Source organism: Triturus cristatus, chromosome 9, assembly GCF_964204655.1.
Source record: "Triturus cristatus chromosome 9, aTriCri1.1, whole genome shotgun sequence".
In the NCBI taxonomy this organism is placed as follows: domain Eukaryota; kingdom Metazoa; phylum Chordata; class Amphibia; order Caudata; family Salamandridae; genus Triturus; species Triturus cristatus.
In genome coordinates this window covers 1,154,812,615-1,154,837,724 of record NC_140592.1, presented here as the reverse complement: position 1 = coordinate 1,154,837,724, position 25,110 = coordinate 1,154,812,615, and the positions used below count along the sequence as shown (strand labels likewise).

Here is a 25,110-nt window from a genome sequence, read left to right as displayed (position 1 = left end):
TGGTTCTCAGAACTGCTCCTCCTGTCCCAATGCCAGCCAATCCTCCTGCAACATCGGACGGATCTGCTCACAATGAGCGAAGGGAGAATTTGTCATCCAAACCCCTCCTCACTGAGCTTATATCAGCATGGAACCTGAACACCATGAGTTCGCCCACCTAGACATCCCGCAGGATTGTAGGGATATTTTGGCCCAGGCAAGAGCACCTTCTACAATCAGGACGTACAAGTTTAAATGGAAACGATTCTGCCATTGGTGTGCTGCTAACGGAGTTCATCCGATACATTCCACGGCAGAGCAATTGCTACCATTCTTCTTGCACCTAGCCAGTTCTGGACTGTCGCATGCAACCCTAAGGGTTTTTCTAGCAGCCATTTCCCGTTTCCGGCAAGATGGATCAAGTTCCCTTTGTTCCTCAAGAATAATCCGCCAATTCTTTAAGGGCCTATTCCGGAAATTTCCGCCAGTTCGGCGTCCTCCTCCGTTGTGGCACCTCAACGTTGTGTTGGCACAATTGATGAGACCTCCGTTTGAGCCCATTCACAAGGCCGACCTAAAATATCTCACTTGGAAAGTAGCTCTACTTCTGGCACTAACGTCTTCTCGTCGTGTCAGTGACATCCATGCTTTTACCATCAAACCTCCGTTCCTGCAGTTCAAACCGGATGCTGCAGTGTTACGCACCAATCCATCATTTCTACCCAAGGTGCCTACTGACTTTCATATTAATGAGCCAGTAATATTAAAGACCTTTTTTGCCAATCCTCAGACACCTGCAGAATAAAGATTACATTCTTTGGACGTCAAGCGGTGTCTTAAGTTCTACATCAGTAAGACAGCTTCTTTCAGGAAATCCGATCAACTTTTTATAGCATATGGACGCTGTCATAAAGGACGTCAGGTTACTAAACCAACGATTGCACGATGGATCTCGGCAGCTATTGTCTTTTGTCACCAAAGGGCAAATAAGCCTCTGCAGTCTCCAGTGAGGGCACACTCCACTAGGGCAGTATCATCATCTACTGCCTTATTTGCTGGAGTATCTTTGCAACACATCTGCAGAGCAGCTACGTGGTCGACCAGACACACGTTTACTAAGCACTACTGCTTGGCAACTTTAAGCGAGGAGGATGCTGCAGTGGGACAGGCAGTGCTGCGCAATCTTTTTAAGTAAGGTGAGCCTCTTCCTCCCGCCTCCATATTGTTTCCATATATGTATTTTATGCATTTACAATGTTACAGTTGTTCAATACTGTTTTTTATGCATAAGAAAATTGATAATCTATATATGTTGAATCTATTTTGGCATGGAAACAATGGTGATTGTTACTGCTAGCTATTCTATATTCAAGCATGTGAATCTATGAAAGACACCCTAATACTGGAGAAGAACAATTGTTACTTACCTGTAAACAGGTGGTTCTCCAGTATTGGTGTCTTTCATAGATTCACATGCGACCCTCCCTCCTCCCTTCAGAGGCTCTCTTCTCCTCATGCACTTTACAGTCACTCTTGTGCTACGAAAATCTGAGGTGAGAAGCTCTGAGGAGAAGGTTCTAGAGAGGGGCTGACGCCTGATTGGCTGGAGTTCGGACTTACATAATGACAGAGATAGACTACAAAGGTCTTTTGTCTCTCTCCATTGTATTCCTATGGAGTTTTCTCTTATAGGTACACTATGTGTGTTTTACACCTACATGCGCTAATTATATGATTACTTATGTATATATTTTATTATATATATATATATATATATATTGCTATTTTATTTACCGTGGGACTCCCACTCCGACGACGGGGAATATTCAAGCATGTGAATCTATGAAAGACACCAATACTGGAGAACCACCTGTTTACAGGTAAGTAACAATTGTTCTTACTAATCAATGTATTAAGTGAGACACTTTTAATTACTCGCTTAAACAGACAGCTACTAAATCCTCCATCCAGAACGTTCTATATCCACTCAATCTTCAATGCAGATTGGTATATATATATATTTGAATTTCAAACTAAACCACATTCACTGAATGATGTCATCAGTGATGTCACTGACCATGTCATGAATGATGCAATATGTGACATCATCAGCAGTACATTTGCGGGCACGTGAGTTAGTTAGCAGAACTAACTATAACAGAGGAATTTCTATAGTTTTGTACGAGTGAAATGGCCAAGCTAACTACTATTGTTTTTTATGTGAATGAATATAGATATATATATATTATTGCATCCCTCCAACTGCTGAACACTTGACGGGTGGGTTCTCCATCTTGAGGATGGACGTTACATATACAAACAAACGTTCTCCCGGAGAAGGGAAAGATCACGAGCACATATCCAACAAAGCATCCAATTTATTCAGCTAGACTCATTTCGGCTCACATGCCTTTGCCAAGAGCTCATATAATAAAAGCTTTTATTATATAAGCTTTGAATATATATATCCATATCCATCCCATCTGAGAGCAGCTGGACGGAGGCCCTCAACACCTCCAACCAAGAACAGCAAAACAAGATTGCGGAGAGATGGTGCACCAGCAAGGACACCTCCGACAGGGCAAATTTCAAGATCTTCCTTTACCACTGCCTGCTGAGAGCAACAAAGACAACAGCCCTAATTGCACACATCAAACCAGCACCAACAACACCAAGGAACTCTCCAACCCAGCTGCCAGCGAAAATATCACACCCACACAGAAGCTCTGCGACAACCTCGCCGACATCTTCCACGACAAGATCACAACCATATAGAGAAATTTTGAGCCCCAACCCACACACACACCTATAGAATTCCTTGACAGATATGCCACCACCACAACCGACACGAACCGCAGGCTGACCACCTGGAACCTCTTCTACACCCAGGACACCACCTCACCATGAAATCCATCCACTTGGGACCTCTCACAGACCCATGTCCGCACCACATCTTCAATCTCAAACCAAAGGATCAGCAGGGAACTCCCGACCCTGCCCAACACCTCTATCACCACTGCAACATTTCCCGATGCCTCGAAACATGCCAAAGTCAGACCACTACTCAAAAAAAACTCAACTGACGCCATCGAACTCCAAAACTACCAGCCAATCTCCCTACTCCCATTCCCAGTGAAGGCACTGAAGATCATCAACAAGCATCTCATGACGCACCTGAAGCAGAAACCAGCTACTCAACCCCTCCCAATCTGGTTTCCGCAACAGTCACAGCACCGCCACTGCCCTGATCGCAGCCACTGATTACATCCAAACTTTTCCCGACCAAGGAGAAACAGCAGATCTGATTCTCCTTAACCTCTTGGCAACCTAGGACACTGTATTCCACCACACACTAAGCGAAAGCCTCCACCACATGGACATCCAAAGGGACGCGATCAGATGGATCACCTTCTTCCTCACCGGAAGAACCCAGAGGATCCACCTCCCACCTTTCCCCTCCGACTGCTGGGAGGTCACCTGCGGTGTTACCCAGGACTCAGTCCCGCGCTCTTCAACGGATATATAAGCCCTCTGGCCACCATCGCAAGATGCCACCGTCTCAAAATAATTTCCTACGCAGATGACACCCAATCATCCCCTCACTCACCGATGACCCCACCACCAACCGAACCAACTTCCACAGATACAAGACAGGCATCCCTGACTGGATGAAGAACTGCCTGCGGCTGAAAGCAGACAAGACAGAAGTACTCTTCGGCATCAGCAGCAACAAATGGAACTACTCCTGGTAGCCATCAGACCTAAGACCCGCACACACTCCCTCCGACCATGCCAGAAACCTTGGAATCATCATTACCTAACTCGCCATGAAATCACAGATCTGTGCTGTCTCCTGTGCCTGCTCTTCACTCTGCGCATGCTATGAAAGATATTCAAGTGGCTGCCCCTGCATACAAGACATACCGTGACCCATCACCACCTCATCACCAGCTGACTGGACTACGCCTATCGCCCTTCTCTGCCTTCTGCTTTTCGCTCCTTTCGTGGCCACGGAAGGGGTGCCCCAACACGTTCGCTCCAGAGCCACAGGCCGCAGCAGTCTCAGCGTGGCCGCGGACATGGGACCCGCAGATGCGGGTCAGGGGGCCAGCGGGCGGGTCAGTCCACCTCCAATCCGACCACCACTGCCTCCAAACCTTCCTAGTCCGTTTTTTTAGGCCCATCACACGCCAATGGGTGGCAAGATTCGCCATCACCTCCCTAACTGGCGCACCATCACTACGGACAGGTGGGTTTTACAAATAGTCCGAAGGTGCTACTCCCTCCCTTCGAGATTATCCCTCCAGCCATGCCACCCCAGTACCACCCCATGTCGGGGGATCACTTGGCACTTCTTCAACAGGAAGTTGTGGCCCTCTTGGCAAAGGGGGGCCGTCGAGCGCGTTCCGAGCCCAGAAGTAGGTCGTGGTTGTTATTCCCACTACTTTCTGGTGCCCAAGAAGGACAAGGGCCTGCGTCCTATCTTAGACCTCCGGAAGGTCAATCGCTTCCTCCGGAAGGAGAAGTTCAAGATGTTAACTCTGGCTCAGGTCTTGTCTGCCCTCAACCTAGGAGACTGGATGGTAGCATTGGCTCTGCTGGAAGCATATTCCCGTCCCGCCGGCCCATCGGCGTTACTTGCGGTTTACGGTTGGCCACGAGCACTTTCAGTTTACCGTGCTCCCCTTTGGCCTTACCAGCGCCCCTCAGTTTTCACGAAAGTGATGGCAGTGGTCGCAGGTCATCTGCGCAGATCAGGGGTTCTGGTCTTCCCCTATCTCTACGACTGGCGGTTGAAGTCGTCTCCCACCTCCAGACTAAGGCCGACCTCCTGCATTTCTTGGGGTTCTCCATCAATGCGCCAAAGTCGCACCTGATTCCCTCTCAGAAGCTCCTCTTCATCGGAGCGGTTCTGGATACGATGCTTTTTCGGGTCTTTCCTCCCGAACGGTGAGTCCAGGATATTCAGGCTCTGATTCTGATTCTTTGGCCTCCATCCTGGGTTTCAGTCAGGCTGACTCTGAGGCTGCTGGGCCTCCTGCATCCTGCTGGTCGATCATGCCAGATGGCATATGCGGGCTCTGCAGTGGGACCTGAAGTTCCAGTGGGCACAGCATCAGGGGAACCTGTCCGAGTCAGTCCAGATCTCGGCGGGCACTGTGAGACAGTTGCAGTGGTGGCTCACAAACCGGCATTGGGTCAGTGGCAGATCCCTCTTCCTTCCCCAACCGGAGCACACAGTGGTGATGGATGCGTCCCTCCTGGGATGGGGCGGTCACATGGGAGAGGCGGAGATCAGAGGCCTCTGGTCTCCGGTGGAGTCCAGGTTCCATATCGGCCTACTGGAGCTTCGGGCGAACCTACTTGCACTGAAGGCATTCCTTCCCACTGTCAAGGGGAGAGGTGTTCACAGTCAACACCACCGCCATGTGGTACTGCAACAAACCGGGCGGAGTAGGGTCGTGGACCCTATGTCAGGAGGCTCTGCGCCTCTGGACATGGCTGGAACATCCGGGCATTTCCCTGGTGTGTCAACACCTGGCAGGTTCACTGAACGCCAGGGCGGACGAACTCCGGTGCATGATGGATCACGAATGGCGTCTTCACTTGGACATGGTGCAAGGTCTCCTTCAACAGTGGGGAGAGCCTTGGTTAGATCTATTCGCCACCTAAGAGAATGCACAATGTCAGCAGTTCTGCGTGTTGGAATTTCCAAGGCGTTACTCGCTCATTGACGCTTTTCGTCGCGAGCGGAGTTGCAGTCTGTTGTAAGCCTTTCCTCCTATAAGACTTCTGCCCAGAGTGCTGAAGAACATCAGGCGAGACCGGGCCCAAGTCATTCTTGTTGCTCCGGACTGGGATCGAAGAGTATGGTATCCCGAGCTACTCAGTATGACCTTTGATCAGACTGCCTCTTCAGGAGGATCTTCTGTTGCAGCAGCAGGGGACGGTCCTCCACCCGAACCTGTACAGTCTTCACCTCCTTGCATGGAGATTGAGCGGCGGCAGTTGATTCATTTTGACTTGCCTCCTGAAGGTTGTAATGTCATTCTGGCGGCCAGGCAGCCCTCCACCAAGTTGGTATATGCCTGCAGGTGGAACAAATTTGTGGCCCTCTTTCAGAAGTTCTTCTTTTCCTTCTTTCTTTGGCCCAGCAGGGCTCTGCTCTGGGCAATATCAAGGCTACCTTTCTTCTATTTCGGCCTTTCTCAGGCTCCCTGATCAGCCCTCTCTTTTCAAGTCCCCTGTTGTAAATAGATTCTTCAAAGGCATTACTCATCTTTTCCCTCCTTCTCCTTTCATAATGCCACAGTGGGACTTGAACCTGGTTCTTACATATTTAATGTGTGCCCCCTTTGAGCCTCTTCATAACTGTCCTCTTAGTCTCCTGACTTTGGAGACTGCTTTCCTAGTTGCCATCACCTCTGCCAGGAGAGACGGGTGAGCTCCAACCTCCTTTTCTATCTGTCCATCCGGACAAGGTTGTGCTCAGAACACGCCCATCCTTTCTGCCAAAGGTTGTCACTGCCTTTCACATTGGGCAGATTATCACTTTGCCCACCTTCTTTCCGCATCCTTCTAGAGAGGCTCCACCCTCTGGACCCAAAACATGCGCTGTCGTTTTACTTGAAGCGCACACAACAGTTCCGGGTGGATGATCAGCTCTCTGTTTGCTACGTTGGCGCCAAGAAAGGTCTGGCCGTACAAAAGCGGACTATCTCCTGATGGGTCGTCTTGTGTATTAAAGACTGCTATTGTTTGGCTAAAAAGGCGCCTCCGTTGGGACTGCGTCCCATTCCGCCAGGGCAACGGCAGCCACTACGGCATTGGGACGTGGTATCCCCTTACAAGACATCTGTCGGGCAGCTACTGGGCCTCGCTGCACACTTTTATTAAGCACTACTACCTGGACAGCCAAGTCCAGAGAGACCACTTCTTTGGCCGTTCTGTTCTCTAGGACTTTCTGGCGTGATCTTGGTTCGAAGACCCACCACCGAGGTTGGTATTGCTGGGGTATCTATTTTAAGTTAAGGAATCTATCACTACGTGTTTCTTTCAGATTCACAAGTTACTTACCTTCGGTAACGATATATCTGTAAGAAACATTAGTTAGTGATAGATTCCTTACCACCACACCCATCGTCCCCATACTGCGAACTGATTTCTAGGGTTAAGGTCATCCCTTTCAGGGCCCTAGTTTTAAGGCACCAGTGGTCAGTATCTTGCATGGCCCTGCGTTTCTGGCGCGGAAAGTCGTGTACAGAACTGACGTCAGCGCGCGAATGCGGCATCTAAGTAGCTGCCGCAACGTCATCTCAGCGCGACGCCAACTTCTGACGCGCAGGGGTATTGCTGACGAAAATTTCTGGATCCAGTCTGACGCCTTGGGGTAATTATAAGGTAAGGAATCTACCACTAACTAATGTTTCTTACAGATATCGTTACCGAAGGTAAGTAACTTGTTCATTTAATCCAAATCCCGTCTCATGCATCTGAAACAGGCTCCAGCACACTCAGGTTCACGATACGTGGTTTATTGCGGCAACATCAATCTAACAGGTAAAGCATTTTGCCAACCAAGCAGCTTTTCTCACAAAAAAGAAGTCTTCATTTTGCTCTTTTTATACACCATTTTTTTTAACCTTTCTTAATGTGACTGGTGCAAATCGAAATCCATAGAAATTAAGGCTCACTTTCTTCGTGAGGTGCACTGTCTCTTATCTAAATTCATCCCAATTTCATCCTCATTGTGAAAACATTTAGGTTATAAATACATATTGAGAAATCTAAAGTATCACATTTTGATAATGTCTAGTACCTTTCAGTGCAACATTACGCCATAAGCTCCTTCAACAATGTGCAAAATGGCTCAAAAGTAAATAAGCAGAATTGTGTGCAATTCATGGTAATTTGCGAAACAGCTGTGTGCAAACAGGCTCTGTAAACACAGGAAGTTTGCAGACGTGAGGCGTACCATAAATACCTAGGATAAAATCCTAAAACTCAATGTTTCAATACATCAAAATCGCCTTTAAAAATAGATTTAAAAGCAAATAAGACCATGCGCCCCACAAGAGTCGATCCTGCACTCAACAGCCTAGTCTCCTTTCAGGAATTGGACCCCAGTGGGCCAAAATCTTAACACCACATGGTTGGCACACGTCTGATAATACTTACAAAAAAGCACCATTACCTCAGCTCAAGATTGAGCCCCAGTGGGCTTATTTCACCACCTCATATACTCACAGAGCAAGTTGATTAAAAAAACTCCTCACAATAAGGTGTAGAAGGAAGGCCTAATACACTGAAAGCCCTTCATTAATTAGATTTCAAATAAAACAACATTTTAACATCACATGGTGACCCCTGTGACAAATAACTACAACCTAATCTTCTAGTGAATACATTCACATTTTCTTAATACACTGGCATGATTACACAAAGAAACGTCTATATGCCATTTAACTTGGAACATAGCTGAGGTACTTTTAACAAATTCCAATCGCTTGTTCAACTCATAAATGTATGAACAAGTCCTCTTCAATATTCAACCCCATTGGAATTGTAGTATTAGGCATGAGGATGTACCTGGATTCAAATGGTCCCAGGCTGTGTTCTCTTTTCCCACCCCAAGTTTTAAGGGGAACCATATCCAGGACAAAATAGCTATGATTCTCTTCCCTGCCCCCATGAAGCTCTTTGAAATGTCGTGCTACACGGTACGCTTGATCCTTATTCCTGACAGCCCTAATGCACAGATGAACCTTAAGAATTGTGCTGCCAATGTACATCTCAAAGTATATACAACATATTCACTCTTGCAATGCAAAGGTTTGTTTATCTTTATCGGTTTAGCAGAAAAAGGTGAGGATACCTGGGAAGCATTGACACCATACCTGCTGGCCTTAAACCTATAGCATTTCTTAAAACCCACACAGCCACTAAACCAGTTTTCATATATTTGCATTTTAGGGCTATTAACCACTAATCGTTCTCGCGTGGATTTAGCTCAGCAAAATGCAATTGGATGCTTTCCTTGTATACTGGATCCTATCGCAGGATCACTGGAGAAGATGCCAGTGGTTCTTCAAAATCTGTCTGACTGCTTGATGGTCAGTACTAAAAATTTGTGATCAGGCAGATCACCTGATTAGCTTACACTGGCCACCTTCTTTCAGAGAATAACAGTTGTTCCCTTGACTTGTGATTGGTTGTACTAGACCGATTAGGGGCTAGAGTGAGAACCAGAGTATTATGTTGTCTGCGATCTCTTATGCCAGCACCTTCTCCTCCCACCAGCCCATATTCAGATTCGCATAGCTGGGTGCGAAGTAGGTGCCCAGGGCTGTTCCTCTCAGCTGCCTGATTTTGTGTGTGTGTATGTGTAGATATATATATATGTATAAATGTGTTTGTGTGTGTGTGTATATATATATATATATCTATACACACACACAAGACCAAGGATAAAGTGGTACAGTATTACCACCTTGTGGCAGTATCACATACAGAGGCAGCTTCACTCCAGGGACCCCAAAAAGTCCTACCATCCAGCATTACCACACTACTTCTGATTAAAAACTGTGCCCAACTTGTGTGGCTGGGCTCGTCTCTCACGAGTAAAGCCCCCTAAAATGTGCAGCATTAGAGGCAGAGTTTTTTTCTTGGAGTTGAGATCTTTGTCAATTTAGGTAGCTGCAGTATTTGGTATACTTTGTTAAACACTAGTTGATATCTCTGTGACCATGTTGTAACATCTTTGTATAATTGACCCTACATATGATATGAATTTAACTGTTTCATTTATTTTTAGAATTTTTTGTACCTGAAAAATTTAAGCTGTCAATATTTGTACTGCATTTTTTGCATAGAACATGCTATTCATTTTAGTCCGTATCAAATAAATTAATTTCCTACTTCAGATTTCTTTTTGATAGTATCCTTGATTGGATCTTAACAACCAATCGATCTAAAAACGAAAATATGTCCTAAATAATTTATTCAGAAGTGCAGTTTTTTTGTTGCATTATTTACCCTTCTCCTGAGAGAACACTGGATTGCCTTAGGTTTTTTTTCCCCACTGTCTCTCAGCGGCCCAGTTTGTGCTTTTGAGGGGATATCACGGTGACCATGTTGTCAGTCCATCAATCAGGTGTTTCTAGAGCGCTACTTGTCACCCCGGCTGTGCCTCATGGCCATATTCTTAAGAATCACTTTAAGAGGAGTTGTCATCTGATGGAACTCCAACTAAAAAATTCTCTTCCGGATTCTGATCCGTGATTCTCCCCCTAAAATGCATACTCCGTTTTTTAAAGGAGCTCTACTCCATTATTTGACTTAAGGCCTGGGCAGTAGTCATCCAAGAGACGCAGTGTTTTCTGCTTTAAAACCTTGCTACACAAGTTAATGTGTGCTACGTAGAATGGAGAGGTACTTTTAGAAATGCTAATGCAAAACGAATGATAATAATTGTTTTTAATTTAGAAGAAAATGAGAATACAGTGCAAGTAAGAGTAGGATACAAAAGTATTATAGGCAGAAAAATGCCAGAAGCAGTTAATTTAAACTGAAAGAGAAATTGCCAGTGATCCACTGGTTTTTCAGATTAAGGAAACAAAACTTGTAGGGGAAGATAAAGGGAAAAAGAACGTGGAACACACAAACACCAATAAGGCCACCTGAAATGCAAATACAATTATTCTGTTCACAGAAGAAACAAAGAGAAACTGTACAGTTGACTGTAATCAGATGGCAAAAACAATTGGGGCACAGACTCCAATGTGTTTTTAATACAGGATTACAATTCAGAAGGAAAATTACCTGAGGGGATAGTTCATAACCACTATATTTGCTCCTGGGAAGAGGTGGATGGGTGGTAAAGCTTCCAGGCACAGAGAGGCAAAATCCAAATGGAGGCCACCATTGCCCCTTTCCCTGACTCCAAGCCAACATCCTCTGGAAAAAAATAAAATCATCCCTTGTGGTCTCAACCTTTAAACTTATGTGGACCCCCACTTAATCGGGGACCTCCACTGAATCATTATTGGAATCTGGGGACCACCACTGAGTCATTACTGGAAGCCAGGGACCCTAGCAAAGCATTTCTGTTGATTTGATCCGCAAAACGATACACAAAAAAGACCAAAAAAAACATTCCTCAAATAAATGCACAAATTATTAATTATTAAATTTAATTCACAAACCAATATCCATTTTTGTTTGAATGGGAAGGTTGGAGCTTTTCTAAATTCATTTGAGGCCACTCAGTGTCCATACTGTATTCTTTTTGATGTACTTGCACTGCTCCCATTAATTTATTTGAAAATAATAACTTCTTGCAATTGAAAATTCCTTCACATTTACGTTTTTCATTTTTGTTTATATACATTTTATCAAATTGTTAATATGGTTTCATTTTCTAAGCAGTTGCAGACCCCCTGAGTAGGCTTTCTGGACCCCAGGGGTATCCGGACCACAAGTTAAGGATCACTGGTCTAGTATAACATTTCTACTCTGGGATTCTTCCCAGAAATGCACCTTTGGGAAGGAGAAACTTGCACCTTTCCCTTTTGCGCCCCACTTGCCCAAGCAATTGCCTGGGTTAGTGCAAGCCCCGCAAGCATAAACATAAAAAATCAAAATGGCTATCACCCTTTTCCCTTCTCTGGGGGTGTGATTGGGAATACCTCATTGTTACTTAAACCAGAAGTGTTTATTATTCAAACCTCAATAAAACTCTTTTTTATACTGAACTACGAATTCCAGTCTGTATATTGCCATTCTGTAGCATCATTTAACCACCCTGTATTTTTATTTTATTTTTTATTTCTGTGTTTAGATTTTACACCATTCAAATTCATGGGTGAGAAAGCGGAGACACCAAGTACGATTAAAAAGTCTTTTGACATTAAAGCAAGTCTTGCAAAACCACTCGGTTATGAACCACACAAAGGTCAGTGCACATTGATGTTTTCCTCTGTTTGCACTACAATTTTATTTTACAGTGTTTTGGTGATGAGTAATTCATGTGTAAGCCTATTATACCAGCTTTGCATTTTCTTCAATCAAACTTCCTACCCATGTGTGGTTATTAACGGCCCATCTTCTCCCAGAAGTAAACATGAACTGTAACCTAGAGAGAAAGAGGGGAGGGTGACAGATCGAGCCAGATTGTAGAAGAGTCAGCAATAGACTTGGACAGTAACAGTCTGAAAATGGTGGCCGCAGCACGGCACAGATACAATGATGCCATTGCTAAGACAGCGACAAAAAAGGAAGGTAGGAGCCCTGATGGGTTCAACAGAAGACCTGAGATGAGGTGCCCACTGTGGTGGCCCAAATATCACACACTAGTCTTGCAGCTGAGACACCAGCCCGCCTCCATAAAGAAGGTAATCGCACTGCAGCAAATTAATCAAGCAAGAATAGCTGCCCAGACATCCGGGAGAATCTGCGTGGCTACGTTACTTTGGCAGACACTCCCGACCCAACCTGATCTGTGATCTGGCAGCACCAGAGTAAGAAGCCTGAGTAGAAAAGATGATGGTGTCGGAGGTTAGGAAAGCAAAATGCTCGAGATCCGCAGCAACGAACATTGGCCCTGCCACCAAAGATGGCCTCGAGACGGCCACTGATGTGGCCCAATCCCAAATGACCCAGCAGAGAAGATGCTTCCATCACATGTTCTTTTATGGAAGATATGTTCCAGAACTTATGAGAAGATATCTCCTCTCTAAAGACAGCACACATGAAGGAAGTGTTTACTTGGCAGAACTGGAATCTCTTAGACGGTCAAAGACCAAAATATAGACTTCTAGAACCACTTAGAAGACTCAGAGAAGAGATAATGGCACTAGAATATCTGTATTAGTGAAGTCTCTGCTGGAGCAGAATCCTCCAAAATAGAAGCCTTTGTGCAGTGTCTGTTTAGCTTGATCTAGGACAGCAAGGAGTGGGAGGCTGTCTAGTTAGATGAACCTATAGGATCAGTCCACACAATTAAACGTACCAACCCTCCCAACATTTTCACATGCTTCAGTGACTTTAAAACAAAGGAGATTATGAGAAAAGCCAGGGAAAAGGCACTCTTGCTTTTTAGGGCAACACAATAGCACAAAAAGGATGGCTAGCATGGAAATACCTAGACAAAGGTAGCCTGGCCATCCCAGATCTCATCAAATCTTTTCAGACACAACAGTTCAGCTACATGGCACAGTGCCACCGAGAGTCGTGGAAGCTCTACTGCTTCACCGGCCAATTGATGTCGGGGACACACATTTGAAAAGGGCTGTCGCTGAATAGAAAACACTGCTCATGAGGCCTGTACTCACCAGAAACTAGGGTTATGCTCAAAGTGTGGGATTCAGTGTCAACATGATACAGCCTCACTACTTCCGCTAATACCCATAGCAATGGTGTTAGCGGTTAGTGGAATTAGTGTGGCTGTATCGTGTTGCAACTGAATCCCATACTGTGAGCTTGACCCTAGCTTCTCTCTGGCCGTGGTGTAGGAAGACTATGCGACGTGAAGGGAACAGAGATGTAAACACATTTTGCTTGTTCGATGAGGATTGGGTCAAGGCCTTTGACCACCTCAAGGCGTTCCACATCTCACTGAAGGAATTATTGCCAAATTTAAACATGGGGTTTGCAGGGGTCAGTTAAACCCAATCCTTACTAATTTTGAATAACTGTTAAAATTCTGAGGTATACCAAGTGCTCCTGTAAGTGTACAAAGTAGGCTAGTCCCCTGGTCAAAAAAGATGGGAGAAATACAAGGGCAGGCTGTTCTCTCGGAACAGGAGTACATGTATAAAAAATCTAGATTTTCAACTTGCTGAACACATGACCGAGAACAGCGTACAAAAATTATTTCCTGATGGTATTATAGCTCAGAAAATATATGCACGTGGGACTCTAAAAGATCGGAACTCTATCAGAACACCTAGATTAGCTGCAGAGTGCCCAATTAGTTACAGGCATTCAGCAACTCCTGTTCTGGGTATACCCAAAGTTGACTAAATATTGTAATGATGTCTTAAATGACGTAGAGAAAAGTTTTGATACCCAAATCCCTAGATGACCGGTCTACTTGAGCCTGTCTCTCTTTTGCTCCACAAGTGCAAAACAAAATGGCATTGGCCCAGTGAGGCAAGTTATTCTTACCTTATGGAGTAACAAAACACTCCTAGAAAATAGTTATTTGCTTGACTTTGCATCGGAGATTTGGGGAATTGAGAAGATCTCCATGGACATAGGACGGGCATATGACCGCTTTGAGAAAAATAGTGTGTGTTGAATACATTTCTATAAAAGACGTATGGTTTCATAATCTACTATAAGGGGCAAAGCCACAGGGTACTGTAGAACATCCAGCCGGGTATTTAATTTGCTCTTGCTGATTGTGGCATACAATAAAGTCATCCATATGTTTAGTTATTGTACTAAATTATGGAAGATAACCAGATACATGTAAATAATTTCTGTACATAGGATCTTTATTGATATTCTGAAAGAGTAGAATATTGTTGCGTGTGCAGGAAAGTTCCAGACACGTCCATATTAGTTCAAGGGGACAACACAAAAATGTACTACCTGAACAAACCAACGGAATCTTAGGCTAACTAGCAATTAATAATTTCCCATCAGAGCAGCCCATAAGTCAAAACTAATAAGCATATACAAAATCCGAAAGTGCGTCATCCACAATGAAAGATCTGATCAAGAACTTTAGCGGTGGCACATATAAATCGGCTTCTTCACAAGACATTTGAGATGATGTCTGGTCTCCGGGTAAACTGGGATGTCGGGAGTTTATTCCTTTAGCGAAGACACGGTTGGGACAGAGGTGCTTCTCATCGGCTCCGCTCTCGCGTGGTACCCCGCCACGTTCCGCTATCTTGGTGTCTTCATATACCGATCACCTGTTGATATACTGGAAGCCAACCTAACTAGAGCTATTTCGGCTGTTGGAGCCCAAGTGCAATTTTGGAAGTCACTCCCACTGAACGTTATGAGCCGCATTACTTTGATAAAGATGATTATCCTCCCTGAACTATTATACAATTTTTCGAATCTTCCGATCTATGTCCCGACCAAGACCTTCCGTGAGTTGGAGCGTATGTTCCGTGACTTAATTTGGAACAAAGGCAGGCCCCGGGTAGCATTATGGAAGCTATATGCCCCTACCAGCCAAGGAGGGCTGGCAGTCCCCAACATGGAGTTATGCTCGTTAGCGGCCCAGTTACAATGGGTGACAAAGTGGTTAAGCGGCAGGAGCCTGGAGGACACGGCGACCCTGCAGCAGCCCTGGACTCAAACCCAGATCTACCATTTGTTCCACCCCATTGCCAAACCTTCACACCCATCCTAAATCCACTTAGAACTTGCGCACAAATGCTACAAAAGGAGCCTCCACCGCACCCAGGAAGTCACCCCGTGCACCCTGATGCTACCACTCGCGGGGACACCCAGAGGAAGGGCGGGCACCACCGAGAAGGTCCTTGCACAGTGGCTCACAGCTGACATAGATACACTGGGCGACTTCTACACGGATGTTTCCTTGCTTTCCCACGAGGCGCTGACGGAAAACTATGATTTGCCGGCAGGGCAGTTTCTTTTGCACACCTCTCACGGGCCCTAACAGCCGTCTGGGGGGACATGACGACTGAACCAATGACACACCTGCTGCTGCAGTACTTACACGTAATGGGTGCGGGTTCACACATAGTACACTGGCTGGTGTCCGCTCTATTGACACACACACACACACACACACACATACACGTGTTACCATCCTTGTGGGGACTATGTGTGAACACCTGCCTTGTGGGGACTAACCTTTCCCAATGTTTTAAAAACATACCAATGACAGAAAAATGTTAAGAAAAAATTCATTATATAGGATCCTGCTTCAAATCTGCAAATATATTGCTATTTAATCGCGCGCACAGAACCATCCTTGTGGGGACTTGAACATGTGTTACCATCCTTGTGGGGACTTACTCAATAATTATCATTTCTGAATGAATACATTCACAAACATATGGCTAAATGTTGTTTTTCTTCATGATAGTGTCAACATACGTGAATGCTTCTTTGTGTCCTAGGAGCATCCAGCAAATAGATTTTAATGATAATGCATTTCTCAGTAGAAAAATATAGTATATAAAGTCCACGTAAAGGGATTTACAGATATCTAGTCTTTTGCTGAGTTCTCACAAACTTGAGGGATAAGAAAACAATGAATAGTTAAATTCCAGTAAAGGCCAAAAAGCATGCAGTGTGGTCAGATGGGAAAACCAAGTTGAGATTACCTTTTTTTTTGCATCTACTTCATCATTACCTTGGAATAGCTGTACAATAATAGTCCCCCAAGATATGGTGTGCAAAATGTTCTAGAGCTGACAGAGGTAGTGTCTTGTTATAGTCATTTTGAAGCCCCCACAGAGATAGTGCATGATTATATTGATGCCCTGGTCTCTCTCATTATACTCATGCTCAAATCATCCAAAAGATAGTGTCTGAATATTATAGTCATGTCCAGGTTTCGAGAGATATAATATTTACTTATAATCAGTCTCAAATTCCCATAGAGAAAGAGTGTGATTATATTCAAGTTCCCCTCAGCGATAGTGTATAGTTGTAGTTATGTTCAAGTCTTCAAAGAGTAGGTGGTTACAATCATATTCAAGTCCCCATATAAAAAGTGTTATGATAGACATGTTCAACTCACTAAATAAAGTGAGTTATGATAGAAAGATTCAGGTTCCTGGAGAAATTGTGTATTATATTAGTCATGCTCAGATTCCAGCAAAAATGGTCTGTGATCATAGTGATGATGAGGTGGAGTCACAGATATGCGTGGGATTATAGTCATGCTCAACTCCTGCAGAGGTATTCTGGGATTATAGTGAAGCACAGGTCCCCACAGAGATAGTGTGTGATAGCACTCATGTTTATTTCCCCACAATGAATAGTGTGCCAAGGATTATATTTGATGTCCAGGTCCCCACAGAGATAGTGTGTCATTATAGCATTACCACTGTCCCTAAAGCGATAGTGTGTGATTATAGGGATGTCCAGGTTCCCACAGAGGTAGTGTGTGATTATAGGGATGTCCAGGTCCCCACAGAGATAGTGTGTGATTATACACATGCCCAGGTCCCCACAGAGATGGTGTGTGACTATACTATTATCATGGTCATTAAAGAGAATGTGTGTGATTATAGACATGCCCAGGTTCTTGCAGAGATGGTGTGTGAATAAAGACATGCCCAGGTCTCCACGGAGATAGTGTGTGATTAAAGATATACCCAGGTCCTCACAGAGACAGTGTGTGAATATAGGGATGTCCAGGTCCCCACAGAGATAGTGTGTGATTATTGACATGTCCAGGTCCCCACAGAGATAGTGTGTGATTATAGATATGTCCATGTCCCCAAAGAGATGGTGTTTAACTATAGTATTACTATGGTCGTCAAAGAGAAGGTGTGTGAGTATAGACATGCCCAGGTTCCCGCAGAGATAGTGTGTGATTAAAGACTTGCCCAGGTTCCCGCAGAGATAGTGTGTGATTAAAGACTTCCCCAGGTCCCAACGGAGATAGAGTGTGATCAAAGATATACCCAGGTCCTCACAGAGATAGTGTGTGGTTACAATCATTTTCAGGTCCCCATATAAAAAGTATTATGATAGTCATACTCAACTCACTAGATAAAGCGGGTTATGATAGAAAGATTCAGGTTTCTGGAGAAATTGTGTATTATATTAGTCATGCTCAGATTCCTGCGAAAATGGTCTGTGATTATAGTGATGCTGAGGTGGAGTCACAGATATGTGTGTGATTATACTCATGGTCAAGTCCTGTAGAGGTATTGTGGGATTATAGTGAAGGACAGGTCCCCACAGAGATAGTGAGTGATAGCACTCATGTTTATTTCCCCACAATGAATAGTGTGCCATGGATTATATTTGATGTCCAGGTCCCCACAGAGGTAGTGTGTGATTATAGCATTACCACTGTCCCTAAAGAGATAGTGTGTGATTATAGGGATGTCCAGGTTCCCACAGAGGTAGTGTGTGATTATAGGGATGTCCAGGTCCCCACAGAGATAGTGTGTGAGTATACACATGCCCAGGTCCCCACAGAGATGGTGTGTGACTATACTATTATCATGGTCATTAAAGAGAATGTGTGTGATTATAGACATGCCCAGGTTCTTGCAGAGATGGTGTGTGATTAAAGACATGCCCAGGTCCACACAGAGATAGTGTGCGATTAAAGATATACCCAGGTCCTCACAGAGACAGTGTGTGATTATAGGGATGTCCAGGTCCCCACAGAGATAGTGTGTGATTATAGACATGCCCATGTCCCCACAAGATACTGTGTGATTATACACATTCCCCAGGCAGTAGCGGCCCGTCATAGGAGTGCTAATGGGTGCTGACGTGGGGCGGAGTGAGGCAGGGTGGGGGGGGGTAGTGAAGTATGGATTACGGACGTTTAGAGGTAAGTAAACATATAAATAAATAAAACAAATTGTTTTGCACGTGCTGCATCGCCAAATGCGATGCAGCGTGCGCAACAAAATTTGTTTTATGTATTATTATGTTTACTTACCTCTAAACGTCTGTTCTCCATACTTTACTACCCTCTACCCTGCCCCTCCCCCGCCCCACTTCAGCACCCGTTAGCACTCCCACGACGGGCCGCTACTGTGCCCAAGTTCCCACAGAGATAGTGTGTGATTATATGTCCATGTCCCCACAGAGATGGTGTTTAACTATAGTATTACCATGGTCGACAAAGAGAAGGTGTGTGATTATAGACATGCCCAGCTTCCCGCAGAGATAGTGTGTGATTAATGACATGCCCCGGTCCCACGGAGATAGAGTGTGATCAAAGATATACCCAGGTCCTCTCAGAGATAGTGTGTGGTTACAATCATTTTCAGGTCCCCACATAAAAAGTGTTATGAGAGTCATGCTCAACTCCCTATATAAAGAGGGTTATGATAGATATATTCAGGTTCCTCGAGAAATGGTGTTTTATATAAGTCAAGCTCAGATCCCTGCAAAAATGATCTGGGATTATAGTAAGTCACAGATAGTGTGTGATTATAGTCATGCTCAAGTCCTGCAGAGATATTGTGGGATTATAGCGAAGCACAGGGCCCCACAGAGATAGTGTGTGATAGCACTCATGTTTAATTTCCCACAAAGACAGTGTGTAATGGATTATAATGATGTCCTGGTCCCCAGAGATAGTGTGTGCTTATAGCATTACCACTATCCCCAAAGAGATAGTGCGTGATTATTGACATGCCCAGGTCCCCACAGAGATAGTGTGTGATTATAGAGATGTCCAGGGCCCCACAGAGATGGTGTGTGACTATAGTATTACCATGGTCGTCAAAGAGAATGTGTGTGAATATAGATATGCCCAGGTTCCCACAGAGATAGTGTGTGATTAAAGACATGCCCAGGTCCCCATGGAGATAGTGTGTGATTAAAGAAATACCCCGGTCCTCACAGAGATATTGTGTGATTACATTGATGTCCAGGTCCCCACAGAGATAGTGTGTGATTATAAACATGCCCGGTCCCCACAGAGATAGTGTGTGATTATACACATGCCTAGGTTCCCACAGATACAGTGTGTGATTATAGGGATGTACAAGCCCCCACAGAGATAGAATGTGATTATAGACATGTCAAGGTCCCCACAGAGATAGTGTGTTATTATGGACAACCCCAGGTCCCCACAGAGATAGTGTGTGATTATAGGGATGCACAGATCCCCTCAGAGATAGTGTGTGATTGTAGGTGTGCACAGAGAGATTATACAGACATAGTGTGCGATTATAGTTATGCTCAAGTCTCCACAGTGATGTGTGTAATAATAGGGATGTTGAAGAACCCATACGGATCATATTGGTCTGGCGGCTTATTAAACTGATGAATCTTCCTGACTGATATGTGTTTGACCTCTCTCTCACATGTTTGGATTCTCGTGTTTCCACTCAGCCTTTCATACTTGCAAGGTTCATAAAATAAGTACCATTTACTTGAATAACAATAAACATATGGTAGTCAGCACCAAGATATCCATAGGTGTGAATCTGTACTTTATATATACACATGAGATGATGTGATGTGATAATAGTGGTACTTAAGCCACCACCAGAGATAGACTGGAACTATCCCATATCTATCAATCCCAATTCAAGCACAGCATTTACTGATTTAAACTGTGTACCTTCAGGAAGGTCCACACTTCCTTAAAACTCAAAGTATCTGAATTCTCATTCTCTTTTCTAGCTGCCATATTATGAAATCTAGTCTCCATCAGGACGATAAAACTGTATTTCTGATTGCAACAAACTCCCCATGCTGATTCATTCCGACCCTTTAGGATTATTCCAATTGAGAAATAGATTTAAGAACTACCACATCTTTATAATTTCTGTCTCTATAATTCAAGAATATAATGGTCCTCCCCTCGTAAAGCTCTTGTTTATCTCAAATAATTTCTTCTACCTGCTCTTTGGGCTCTTTCTAGCTACCCAGACTCACACTCAACAAGTATGTATATATGTTCATAAACCTTGTTTAACAAACTTAAAATATTTACTGTGTTTGGAACCATGAAATCTGTAAGTGGGTTTCCAGAATGGGGTGCCCTGTCCTTTGTGCAAGAGTAGAAAAACTTCACATTGGCAGTGCTACATCCACCTTTTTATGGTAAAAGACACTTTCTCAAAATGTGCCCCGGTGAAACATGGGAAACTTTCACAAAGTTGAAACATTCATTTGAGAACCAACCTTTTATATTTGGAGTGTAGAATAGAAATTATCAAACCAGGCTTGTGTTTTTTGTACCAGAGTAGAGAAAGGTAGTTTGGCCGCGTGGTGCAACAGCCTTCTTCTTGGAAAAAGGCACCTTCTCAGAAGTGCCCAAGTCAACTACAACAGACCTTGACCTTCTCAGTGTGTAAGGTCTTGTTTGAAGGCCAAATCATATACAAGAGTCTTACAAATTGTTTTCCTGAACTGAACTTGTATGCTCCTTGTGTAAGTGTACAGAAAGTTACTTTGGCTGATGTACAGCTATCTTTTTCATTGGAATATAAACTTCAGAATGCTCCTACTTTAGTTATAGGAGTCTTTTGAAATGTTAACAAAAACATTTTTGAGGGGTGAGGCCAAATGTTGTACATCGGTGTGTGTGGGGTATACAACTAGTTTTCCTAAAAGGGGCTGGTGAATCCTTTGTTCAGGAAAAGAGAAACACAATTTGATAGTCATGCACTAGCTGTTTTTGTGCAAAAAGAATCCTTAAAATGTGCCCATGTTAAAGATAGGAGTCCTTCACAAAGTTGAAAAACATGTTTTCAGCAGTGTGCATTTTGTACATAGTCTTAAACGCACATTTTTCAGTTACGTTTGTGATTTCTTTTTACCGTAATAGAGAAATTCACTTATAGTTGTATAACTATACTTTTTATGTGAAAAGGGACATTTATTTTAATTGACTATGTATATACTAATAATATTGGTATAACTGTCTTTTTTTAATATAGTTTGTAATTTTCATTGAGTAATTTAATTTTTTTAATGTAATTAGTAGTTTGTAATTTAGTAGCGGTTATTTAGTTTGTACGGTAATATGGTAGTAAGTTAAATACATTTTAAATAATTGCTTTTTAATGTTAAGTAATATAAGGTAAATTAAATAATTAATTGGTTGTTATGTAAATGTTTAAATTTTTTAATTGTTCTTTCATATATTTGGGTTTAATTTTGGATTTTTAATTTAAATTTTGTATAGTTGGATTAGTCATACATAATTTAGTAGCATGTTGTATGGTTTGTAGGGGAATAGAGTGAGATATTTAAATTAAAATAGTTTTTTTGTTTTATGTTATATAAATATTTAATTTATAAATCATTATATAATTATTTCCTTGATTATTTAATATGTAAAATTGTCGTTTTACTTAGACTATGTAAGAAATATTTAATAATATTCATAAACAAGTCCATATTGTATCTATCATTTATTATTTTTATATGTTTCTTTTATGTTAATTGTATTCTTGTTTTATTTATATTTCAATTTATCTTTTTGGTGTTTGCGGTATTTGTTCAGTAGTGGCAAAAGAAGTGAATTCTATGTATGTTTATTTCAATATTTCATTTATTTATACATTTATTTTGTAATTTTGTATATTTATAATACATTTGGCATCTTATTTAAATTTGTCATATATATATTTTTTAGTTTAAATATGGTTAATCATGTTATGTTTTTAGATATATATTTTTCCCTCCCTAAATCCAAAACCTTCCCTACGTTTGCCTAGACCAGAGTGGGAATAGTAATTCCAACCCTTCTGAAGTCCAATACTTTCCGTACTGTTGTTTAGATTGGAGTGGAATAGTAAATGTAGCCTCTCTGAAGTCCAACATTTTTTCTTGGGTTGCCTAAATACGAGTGGGAATACTAAATTCAACCTCTCCGAAATCCAAACATTTCTGTACTGTTGTTTAGATCGGAGTTCGAAGTCCAATATTTTCAATGGGTTTGTTTATGTTGAGTAGGAATAATAAATGTAACACCTTTCAAGCGAAACACTTTTCATACTTTTATTTGAATTTGAGTTGGCTAATTTATTTTTGCTGTTTCTTTTACTTGTGGTTGCATGTTTTAAATTATATATCTCTTTCTATGTTTATTATTGTTTAAAAAATCTATTTTTATTTGAAATGTATATTTTTATGTTATTTTTATTTATTTACCTAATTGTGTTATATGTTTTTAATGTTTTCTACAATTATTTTCATTAATATTAATATTATTCATGTACCTGAAAATTATTGCACTACTTAAAAAAATGTTCAGTTCACCTTAAACTCCTATAGAATATATAGAAATGTCTAAAAAAATCTCCATCTATTACCAGTTAAATAAATTGGTAATAGATAGTGAACATCAATAAAACCTAATACTTACCTATAAGTAACACCCTAACCGAGAATGCAGTGAAACACAGACTGCAGAAACCAGCAAAACAATGATAAAAACTACATGACTGCTTTTTACCTTTGGTAAACACAGAAATTAGCAAATCACATATGCACTTCAAAGCCCCTGTACTGTTGTATTCCGTGAACATGCCACGGTATAACGCGACACAATATATAAGTAAATTTTTTTAAAGTTATAAGTTTAGCGCTATATACACTATTTACCCTATCCCACTTTATGTCAGTCCATTATACACCACTACACCGTATGCTAATCCTCTATACACCACTCCACTGTACTCTACCCCACTCCACTCTAGGCCGCTACCAAAAATTAACATTTACACATCAAAATGTATATTCCTGCCACGTGACATTTACATTCATGAACACACTTTCACACTACGTCTGTTGCACTTAACACACTCCACTCTGACACCTCACTTTACACCACTCCACTCTACACTATTCCACTCTACACCATTCCACTTTATGTCAGATCATTATACACCACTACACTGTACGCTAATCCTCTGTATGCCACTCTTCTAAACTCCACCTCACTCCACTGTAGGCCACTCCATACTTCTCTGATCTTCTTTATGCTATTATACTATGCACCCCATTATTCTATTATACTCCAGTGTATGCCACTTTACTGTACCCCCTCCACTGTACACCTCTCCATTGTCCGCCATTCCCCTGTATGCTACTCCACTCCGACAGTACATTCTATGCTACTCTATGCCATTCCACTCTGTGCCACTTCATGGTACATCACTCTACGCTATTCTACTAGATGCCACTCCACTCAACGGCACTCAACTATACTCAACAGCACTATACCCCCCTCCACTATGCCACAATCCACTGTATACTAGTACACTGTACAACACTACATTGTACGCCATCTCACCGTATGTCACTACACACTAAGCTACTACAGTCTAAGCTATTCCACTGTATGAACCTGTAGTCTATGCTATTCCACTATATGCCACTCCACTGTACATCACTGGACTTAATGCCTCTAAACAAAACACTACTCCACTGTACGGCACTCCCCTCTATGCTACTTCACTATACTCAACAGTAGTCTATGCTATTCCATTCATACACACTCCAGTGTATACTATGCTGCTGTATGCCATTCCACTGCATGTCACTCTATGTTACTTGACTTTATGCCACTACACTGTACCTCAACCCACTCTATGCAAGTCCACTCTACACTACTCGACTGTACGCCTTGCCACTCTATGCCACTCCACTCCACTCTATGCTATTCCAGTCTATGCCACTACACTGTATGTGGGTCTACTCAATCATACTTCAGTGTACACTAATGCACTGTATGGCATTCCAGTATATGCTATTCCAATGTATGCCACTACACTGTACAACACTCCAATCTATGGCACTCCACTGTACGCAAACCCACTCTACAATATTCCGCTGTATGCAACTCCACTGTACCACTCTCCACTGTATGCTATCCCACCCTATACCACGCCACTCCACTATATGCCACTCTACTATACGCTGTTCCTTTGTACATCAGTCCACTATATGCCACTCTGCTGTCTGCCACTCTACTCTATCCCACTTCACTGTTTGCCACTCCACTCTTTGCCACTCCACTCTATACCACTACGCTCTATGCCACTTTAGTGTACCTCATTCCACTTACCTCCACTCTACTACACTATACTGTACAAAAGTATACTTTACAACACTATCCTCCACTGTTCTGTACCACACTCCATTTAATGAAACACAGGTTAAAGATAAGATATAGTTAGGAGAACTTGATTTTTTTGCACACAAACCAAACAAACTACACAAACATTAGAAATTCTAAGGTTAGAGTTATAACTTCAATTTGTAATTTGCGCACCACGTTCCAATTACTATACGTCATAGTTATAACTCGCATTTATACTTACGCACCATCTTCAAATTTCTAGAAGTCATGCACTCTGTCTTGTCACCTCAATCAGACTAATGCACACAAAAAAGCCCTGAACACCACATGCATACTCAATGCCAGTACCATGTACTGGACTTTACAATGGAACTTTACATGATAGGGATTAG

General features: G+C 42.7%; 1 protein-coding gene across 2 annotated transcripts in view; it reads left to right on the top strand.

Moving 5' to 3' along the window:
• Nucleotides 1-25,110, top strand: part of NUSAP1 (nucleolar and spindle associated protein 1) — a 406,214-nt gene that overhangs the window by 241,920 nt on the left and 139,184 nt on the right. For both annotated transcript variants that reach the window (XM_085627119.1, XM_085627118.1), the window contains one exon: nt 11,819-11,932. In XM_085627119.1, coding sequence (XP_085483245.1) covers nt 11,819-11,932 — 114 coding nt within the window. The remainder of the gene's footprint in view (nt 1-11,818; nt 11,933-25,110) is intronic.